This window comes from Helianthus annuus, chromosome 10 (assembly GCF_002127325.2).
Source record: "Helianthus annuus cultivar XRQ/B chromosome 10, HanXRQr2.0-SUNRISE, whole genome shotgun sequence".
NCBI lineage: Eukaryota > Viridiplantae > Streptophyta > Magnoliopsida > Asterales > Asteraceae > Helianthus > Helianthus annuus.
The window spans coordinates 57,021,663-57,031,671 of NC_035442.2; the positions used below are offsets into that span (position 1 = coordinate 57,021,663).

At 33.5% G+C, this 10,009-nt stretch overlaps 1 protein-coding gene across 1 annotated transcript; it reads left to right on the forward strand.

The window, feature by feature from the left end:
* Positions 1 to 409: 409 nt before the first annotated feature.
* On the forward strand, positions 410 to 6,665 carry LOC110885176 (outer envelope pore protein 16-3, chloroplastic/mitochondrial). Its single transcript, XM_022132859.2, has 3 exons — positions 410 to 514; positions 3,699 to 4,044; positions 6,354 to 6,665. The coding sequence occupies exons 2-3, from the start codon at positions 3,714 to 3,716 to the stop codon at positions 6,500 to 6,502; spliced, it is 480 nt and encodes a 159-aa protein (XP_021988551.1). The 5' UTR covers positions 410 to 514; positions 3,699 to 3,713; the 3' UTR covers positions 6,503 to 6,665.
* Positions 6,666 to 10,009: the final 3,344 nt, after the last annotated feature.

Here is a 10,009-nt window from a genome sequence, read left to right on the forward strand (position 1 = left end):
CTTCATTTTCAGGATGGAAAAATTAGTTGGGAGAAGATTACTCGAAGTTGGAAACCTTGTTTTACATAACCATGGTTAGTATTTCATTTTACAACTATGGTTTTAACATAACCAGGGTTCGTTTTTATAACCAGTAGTACAACTATGGGGGTGTTTGGCCTAGCTTTTTTAACAAAGCTTATAGCTTTTTTAGCTTTTTTTACAAAATAAGCTTCATTTGGTGTTTGTTTTAGCTTTTTAAACCTATGCTTATTAGCTTATATAAGCTAATTTGAATAAGCTTATTTGAACATGGTTTTTAAGCTTATTTGAAGAATGATAGAAAATAAGCTATAAGCTAATCCAAACACTTAAAAACAGTTTTTATCAAATGATAGAAAATAAGCTATAAGCTACTTTAAAATATAAAATATAAGCATAAGCTATAAAAATAAAAGCTAAGCCAAACACCCCCTATATTCGGTTCGTCTCTTCCTCTCTGATCCTCCGGAAAACCGCTGACCCTCCGACTCCGGTGAGTACAGTTTCATCCATTAGATCTATATTCTAGGATTTCCATTATAAATTTATCAAATAGATTTGCGCTTTGTATTAAGTGGTTTTAGTTTCATCTTCAGCAGATCTATAGTTAGGGTTTCTGTTACGAATCAATGAAATAGATTTAACGGAAGTGATTAATGAAAAGGATGTGATTCTGAAATCATGTATGAGATTGATTATAACAGAGTTTGAAAAATGAGGTTACGCAGGATTTGCTAGAGAAATTGGCCCAATTCTTCTACTGTGGTGACAACATTGTTGTGTAGAGTTTCAAAAATGATAACTTATGAGATTGTGTTACAGAATTCTATATGCCAGTTCTAGTGAATTGATGGAATAAATATGTTACTGTTTGTATAAAGCTAGGGTCACTGATACAATGTTAAGTTTCTAGCTGTTTTGTTCAAAGTTTAAACTTTATATGAAATATGATATATGTGTATAACTCCCTATTTGAAGTTTGAACACCAAAATTCGCAGTTTTTAATGAACGAAACAGATGTGATCCTGAATTTGTCTATGAGACTGATTATCCAAAAGTTCGAAAAATGATAACTTAGGATGATTTGGAGAGCGATTATTGGGGTTAGTCTTACAGAATTTATATGCTAGTTCTAGTGATTTGATCGAAGTAAGAAGTTACTGTTTGTTTGTATAAAGATAGTGTCATTGATACATATGTAAAACTTTATACATAATATATATATATATATATATATATATATATATATATATATATATATATATATATAGAGGCCGGTTAACGTACAATAGGGCTTATCGTACATTACGTACGCGATAACCCTAGCCGTCAGATCTTCATCTCCCATGCGATTTAATACCTCCATGCGAACTGCACGAGCTGGGCGAATTCAATCTTCCACATGCGATTTTCTCCATCTACACACCCCATGCCATTTTTCACATTACCCCATGCTAACCATTTTTCACATGCGATATTCAATTTTTCACATGCGATTCTACACACCCCATGCCATTTTTCACATTACCCCATGCTAGCCATTTTTTCACATGCGATATTCAATTTTCCACATGCGATTCTACACACCCCATGCCATTTTTCACATTACCCCATGCTAGCCATTTTTTCACATGCGATATTCAATCTTCCACATGCGATTCTACAGACCTCATGCCATTTTTCACATTACCCCATGCCATTTTTTCACATGCGATATTCAAATCTTCCACATGCGATTTTGTCCATCTACACACCCCATGCCATTTTTCACACTACCCCATGCTAACTATTTTTCACATGCGATATGTATTGAATTCGCACCAAATCTGCACCTGATCGAACGGCTGGGATGATCGCGTACGTATCGTACGATAAGCGCATTTGTATTTTACTCTTTACCTATATATATATATATATATATATATATATATATATATATATATATATATATAAGGTTAGGTTAACGTACAAATGCCCTTATCGTACATTACGTACGCTACAATCTCAGCCGTCAGATCATCTTCCCGCATTGAAAATCGCATGTTGTTTTTTTGTAACAATTTCGCATGTTGGTTTTTTAACATGCGATTTCATCAAAATTATCACATGCGAAATTGTTACAAAAAAACATGCTATTTCATAAAAAAAACTAGAATTAAGCACCCACCGCGTTGCGGCGGGGGCCTAAAACTATGCCAAATAACATCAATGCCACACCGCTGGTAGCGACCACTAACACTGAAGTTGCGGCGTGTTAATGTGGAAATATAAGACCGAAACATATAACATGAAAAAAATAACTATGTCGATTTAGGACACACGCGTTGCGACGAACTTGTTACATGGAAAAAATAGACGTAAAAACGTTGAACCACACACGCACGTTGCGACATGTTAACTCGCAAAATAACGTAGAAAAGAATAACTAAGTCAATGTAGGATCCGCCCGTTGCAGCGAACTTGCCAAAGGGGGAAAATAGACACATTGCAACATACCTGTCAAATGTGAAAAAATAGACGAAAAACGTTGAACCACACACGCACGTTGACGTATTAGCTCGCAAAATTTAGAACGAAACGTAAAATAAAAAACTTGCGAAAGATAAAAAGTATGGGGACCAAAGTTGTAAATAAAAAAGTTTCGGGTTAAATTACGAAAGATGAAAAGTTTTGGGTTAAAACTAAATAAATTAAAAGTGTTAAAATACAAATGATTAAAACTTTTGGATTAAAAATGAAATATCACAATTTTTTTTGGAAAACCCCCCATGCATGGGGTACAACACATAATGCAACAATTTGTTGCAAATTTATATTATGGAAATTATCACATGCGAAATTGTTAAAAAAACATGCGATTTCATCAAAAATTATCACATGCGAAAATGTTACAAAAAAAAACAACATGCGATTTCAAATGCGGGAAGATGATCTGACGGCTGAGATTGAAGCGTACGTAATGTACGATAAGCAATATTGTACAGTACACTTTACCTATATATATATAGGAAAAGTGTAAAATACAATACGGCTTAACGTACATGACGTACGATAACGTGCGTGATTATGTGTATAACGTGCGTGATTAATGTTTTCCAACATGCGTGATTTGAGTTTTTTAGTTTATAACGTGCGTGATTTTCAAATGAACGTGCGTAATTATCTGTCGTACGTGATGTACGTTAGCCGTATTGTACGTTAACTGGCCTATATATATATGTGTGTGTGTGTGTGTAAACTTTATATCTTTATTTTTATACTTGATAAATAAACGTGGTGCCACTGTCCCAATTATATGATCCCATCATTGTTTTTCCCTCTTTTTTATTAACCTAGCCTGATTCATGATCCGCGACTCACTTTACTTAAGAGACCCCAATTGTTTCTTTATTTTCTTCTGCACTCAAATCACCGTTTTTCTATTATTCAGTAAATCCGTAGTGTATCAAATGCTAATCCATGGCAAATTTTTTTCATACAATTCGAAGGTTTTGACGGATTGACGAATGAAATATATTTGATTCTGAATTTGCGTATGAAATAAATGTCACTGATACAATGTTAAGTATCTGGCTGTTTTATTTAAACTTTATATGATATATATATGTAAAACCCCCTCTTTAAAGTTCAAACCCCAAAATGCTTTATACGCTAATCTGTTAAGTGATTAATTCAGTTAGTAGAGAGATCTATGGACGCTAGTGATCGTAGATACTTCGAGGAAGAAGATTCCTCACTGACGAAAACTATGAAGGGTGCTGCAACTGGTCTGGCTGCTGGGACCATTTGGGGTACCGTAGTTGCTACATGGTTGGATGTACCTCGTGTTGAGAGAAATGTTGCTTTGCCTGGTTTGATAAGGACACTAAAGATGATGGGTAACCATGGGTTGACTTTTGCTGCCATTGGTGGTGTCTACATTGGTGTAGAGCAGTTGACACAGAATTACAGACAGAAGAGAGACTTTGTAAATGGAGCAGTTGGTGGGTTCGTTGCTGGTGCTGCCATTCTTGGTTTCAAAGGTAACCTTATTTTTTTTTTTGTTAATTCAAGTTATTTTTTGTTAATACAGTTGCTGCTGTTCGATGTTTTTCTAGATAGTTTACGGTGATTTATTTGATTCTCTTTGTAGCAGTGAATGCTGGGAAATAGGTATCTTTGATAGTTCAGTTACACTTTACTTATCTTTGATGCTTATTATAGGACAATATAAGCCTAGATAAAAGGGTCATGTTACAACTAAGGGTCATTATACACACCTAAAAGTCTTTGTTGACTATGCAGTTAATATCGGTGATATATTGGTTATCGGTCCTCATGTCAAATATCAGTACCGATGTTATCGGCGATATTGACCGATATTTGACCAATATATCACCGATTTTCCCGATATCAGTACCTTTCTTCTTAGTTCTACCATTCGTCTCTCTTCTTATTGCTGCTATTAGTGTTTTAAGTCTTGATTGTTAAATGTTAGTGTTTAAAGTCTTAATTAGTTCCTACTTGCTACATTTGTTAGTGTTTTGCAAGTTGCAAAAGGTTAATTTGGTAGTGGTAGGAGAGTATACTGAATTCTTTGTGTTAAATTGCTATATGTATAAATTCTACATAATCGGTTCTTGACCGATATCCGATTTTTTTACCGCATTAACTGCGTAGTTTGTTGAAGAAGTGTGTTTATTTTGACTTTGTGGAAGTTCATTACAATACGCGATTTGCTTGTGTTAACTGCATATTATGTTAACCAGACTATTAGAGAACTATGGTCCATTTTAAGGGACCCAACAAATTCGAAAACGAGTCTTGAAAAGTTGTGCAGTTAATTATGCTTTATTTTAGCAAAAGAAAAAATGCTACTCGCTTGAAATGTTTAACTGCTTTCTTTAAAAGTCATAGGCATTGCAAGTTAAATATGACAGAGTAAGAGTAAGAAATGTTTGAATTTTGAAAGAGAAATCATGTGCCAAGTCAGTCAAGCTGTTAGAAGACTCGATACGAGGGCTTTGTTAAAAAATTGCACTAAAAAAAAAAAAAAAAAAATCTAAAAGCCGAGGCACAAGGCGCCACATTACGTATGTGAGGCATTGCTTAATGTAAAACTAATTAAGCTTTATTTACAATCATAAGTTGAGCCTTTTTTAATCTGTTTTACATACAAGCCTTTGATTGTTTTTACATAGAAGCTTCCTCTGGGCCCTTATTTTGACCAGTTTTGACCCAAAAGTACATGAGGCGCTTCCTTGAACTGAAGTGTGTGTAATCGAGTGGAAGATAACCCTTGGTCAAAATAGCAATCTAAACGGCTCTAGACATCGATCGAACTCGAACCATACCGTCAATCTCAAGTTGCTTCAATATGTTGTTGAAAGACTGGATTGATTGCTAACTATGTGGCGCTAATATCTTTACGCCATAAAGGAGGTAGACTAGAGAGAGAGAGAAATGTAACTCGTGAAGCACATACATAACTCATCGAAGTTCCGAACCGTATGCGCTATGGCTTGATACTCGGTCTTGGTAGTTGGTACTTCACCGAATAACTGTATTTTGTTTCTTGAAACTCCAACTATCGAGATTGGGTCAAATAAAAACACACAATATCCGGTGGTAGAAGATGCTATTGTCCACCAATCAGAGTTGATGATTAAAGTTTTGTTACCATGGATTATGCAGCTTTTACTGTCCTAACTCTTTAGCCTGTTCAAGGCTTCTAGAATAAGAATGTTATAATCATTTATTGCAAGAGTAAAATGCCAGTTTCCTCCTTGGGGTTTGGCCAGTTTTGCGACTTTTGTCCAAAGGTTTGTTTTTCCGCATCTGGATCCAAAAGGTTTGAAATCTTGCCATTTTCATCCGGCTCGTCAACTCCATCCATTTTTCTCTGTTAGTAGTCAGGGGTATTATTATCTTTTTTGTTAACTTAAAAAGGCAATTCGGTCTTTTGAATACTTGTACATTATGCTAAATGCTTGTACATAAAGTGAAAAAGATGGAATTGCCTTTTTAAGTTAACAAAACAGATAGAAATACCCCTGACTTAACGAAGAAAAATTGATGGAGCTAACGAGCCGGATGAAAATGGCCAGATTTCAAACCTTTTGGATCCAGATGCGGAAAAACAAACCTTTGGACTAAAGTCGCAAAACTGGCCAAACCTCAGGGACGAAAATGGCATTTTACTCTTTAGTGCAGTAAAGATTTTTCTATAGGTTGTGTAGCGTATGAATATTCCGAGTTGGAAACAGAGTTCTCTGCAATGCAAGCAGTTTTTACTCTCTATGTTTTGTGCAAGTGGTTTTTTTATATTTACTGATGACATGTTGTCTTGTAGGCAAGAGCATTTCAACAGCGCTTTCTGCCGGAGCTGCGCTTGCCGCTACCTCTGCCGCCATTGATGCTGGTGGACAGACCACGAGAGTTGATACGGGCAAGGAGTATTACCCTTATACCACCAAGAAAAGGGCTGATGCCGCTAATTAAGAGCTCTTTTTCTGTTCTTATAACAACATATTACTATTTTCAGTATTGTTGTATGTTATGTTTTGGAGATGTAAACATGCTCTTTCCTATGGTTTAGTGTTGAACTGATCAAGGTTTACGAAGAATGACGTTTTGCTGAAATAAAAGTTACAATTTTCTTTCTTTCTTGACTTGTTACAGATCGATGCCTGCCTTTCTTTTAACGTGTGTTGATACTACGTGACACTATATCTATAGCTAGAGCCTTAATGAGGGTTAACTAGGTGAACAATATTGGTTTGCCAACAATGCTGCAGGTCAATGCACAAATCCTTATTTTTTTTTTTAATTTTTTCTCAAACCCTTTATTTATTTTTTTGATTTCTTTCTATGTATGTTTACATATCTTTATTACAGACATTATTATAGACCTTAGATATACCGCTTGCTATATGTATATGATTGTAGAGTAGTAGACACCATCTTTGTAGTATGAACACCTTGTCCCACATGGATAGTGAGAAAAGTTGATTTTTAATCCGCAAAAGTTGTGGGCTTCTACCATAGCTTATGTTATATGTTGGTCTTCAATATCATGTTGATCAAACTTTTCTTACACTCATAGGCGGATCTAGAAAATAAAGCTGAGGGGTAGCGCGGGTTAAGAGGTTTTTGTTCAGAGATAGCCGATATATAAAACGAAGAAGAAATTACACTAAAAATGAACTTCGCTAAAAAAGTTGAGGGATAGCGCATGTTTACCCCTAAATCATATTCTACATTACATACTGCTTACACTTGTCTTGTTGTCTAAGAGATTAGGGTTCCAACAATGTATATGTAGTAGTTTAACACTTTTCTGTTCAAAATGGGAAAGTTGATGAAAAAATGTAACTTTCAGAAAATTTTGAGCTTAGAAGTTCTTCAATTATCTGAAAATGAGCTACAGAAAATAAAAAATAAATATTGGGACTTTTGCTGAAATTTACATGTTGACATAATATGTATCTTACAAATTCTTGTGCATTTTTGAACTCCTGCTAGTGTTTTGCTATTATCTCTAACAGTGGCGGAACTAGAAGAAAAAGTCAGGAGTATCCCAAAATTTTTACTTAAACCCATCTCTGATTATTTGAGGGCCTATAAGGGGCCCTGTGCGGCTAGTAAAAAGAACCCTTAAAAATTTCTTTTACATAGGGTCATCCCTGAGAATTTAAGAACCCTTGACCTTAATATATATAGTAGTGTACAAACCCGTGTATTTCATGGGTTAAATAAAAAAGATATCAATTATGGGATCCAAATATAATTTTAATTTTATATTCTAACACATATCTTGATTATCATTTTTTATTATTAATGAGTGTACCACACACACGGAAACGATATCAAATATTTTTTTTATAAAACTTTATGCGTTATCTTGAAGTTTGATAAATAATATTTAGTTTAAAACAAAAATATCTTTAACAATAAAAAGAACCGCAAATATTTGTTAAAGGCTTAAAGCATGTACTTTTATATGAAGTTTCAATATTAGAATCATAGGCTTTAAATTGAATCATATCTAAAATTTTTATCTTTAGTTTTATATAACTGGAGTTTAAAAACTCTTATTTGTATATCCGTAAATCGTACAAATACAATTTTCATATTTTGTTTGTTTATATAATATTTCTTTACATTTAAAAAAATAATTAGATCATATATATAAAAAAGAACTATTTTAATGTTTTTCCTTCATTATTTTCATTATAAGCTTTTTTTTAAGAACCACCAATTACATTTTGTGAAACATATCATTTTCAAGGAAATTTTTATGCAGGTAAAAAGTATCAAAAGTAAAAAAAATAAATAAATAATGTTTATAATAAATCATATAAATTAAATAGTTGAAGTTTGACAAGATATCTGACTTTTAGAAACTAGTGTTACCTTGTCTCAATACACTCATATTATTATATTATATTAAATATAAATCTTCATCTTCTTCGTTCTTTTAAGATGAGTGACTGCAAGTTTCCAACCGGAAATTTTTCTTTCTCTGGCCGTAAAATTTAAGTTCTTTTTTTATTTTCACTACATTCAGGGGTATATCCTAACATTTGCTCAAGTTATCTCCAATAAATAAAACGGAGATTAAAGAAATAAATTTATAATTCGCCAAGAAAGTTGAGGGGTATCCCGGGCAACCCCTCGCCGTTAAGTAGATCCGCCCCTGATCTCTAACGGATGTAGTTGTCAAATTCTATTCACAACTTAGGAAAGTTTGTCATCTTAAGGTTAAAACTATGTGGTTTTTGTATTTAATTGACCAAAGACATTTCATAAAAGAAACCTGGAAAGTTATTGATTTCATGTATGTTTGAGATTGACTGAAACATACACCGTTGGCCTCACAAATTAAAACTGTGGTTGATGGATGAATTGTCCATTTCATTAACTAAAATCTTATTGACTTATCCTCAACTTCCATCCAATTTATAACGCCAAAATATACCAAAGTATTATTTGAGGTTTGTTGTCAATAAAGTTTAGCTGTATGTGGTGGACAACATTGTCAGTTATCTTTCTTAACCGAGGATTAACAATGTTGTCCATCTCATACAACAAAACATTATTGAGTTTAGCATGATCAAATTTTGAGGTTGAAGGTGCTTTTATTTGGTGGCGTTCTTTTTATCGGTAAAACGCCAAAAAAGTTAAAAAATCAAACATCGTTCATTGAAAAAATTCAAGATTGTTGGCTGAAGGATCTAAACTCAATAACATTTTGCTGCATGAGATGGACAAATCTTCAAGAAAAAGATGCTGATGTCAGACTTTGTGCTTCCAAACAGCCACAAAAAAACTACTTGAAAAACAAAAAAACAAAATGAATCATACGAAAGTCGAACCAGCCAGTTAAGATGACTTAAAAAAAGAAGAAAGAGACTGGTGACAGTGAAGATTTAGAAGATCAATTGTTTATATATTCTTCTTTTTTTAATTTCTTTTTCAGTTGATTTTTATATAATAAAAACGTCATATATAATAAAAACGCCAAACAGCCAAAATGCTTGTTTAAACGCTATCATGTCGTAAAACGCCCCCAAAAACTCCCAAACTATAATAAAATTACTTTGAAAAAGTATTATAAAAACCCAAAAAATAAAAAAAAATAAAAAGCAAACTTGAAAATGTAACTAGAAACAGTAACTACAAAACAGTAAAAATGAAGAGACGGAAATTTTATTCTATTAGAATCTAAAACGCCAAACTTGAAAGACGGGACGTGTTACAGGCTTCAGAGAAAAAAGCTTATCAAAAACAATAATTACAAACAGTAACTGAAACGACGAACACTTTATTATAATAATGCACTGCCTAACCTACGCCGCCAAAAGAAATCCTATAAAATAATAACTCTCAGCAACTTCCATTTAATCAAACCAAAAAAACAAACGCCAAAATACTACTAAATACCACTCACTGCAAAACGCCAAAAAATTAAAAAAAATCAAAGATGGCTAATATGCTATCTTGGAT

Excerpts from the sequence above, each read along its gene's own strand:
- LOC110885176 (XM_022132859.2), top strand. The coding sequence starts at position 3,714 with ATGGACGCTAGTGATCGTAGATACTTCGAGGAAGAAGATTCCTCACTG. Across the intron at positions 4,045-6,353 it reads TGCCATTCTTGGTTTCAAAG|GCAAGAGCATTTCAACAGCG; the intron begins GTAACCTTATTT and ends GTTGTCTTGTAG.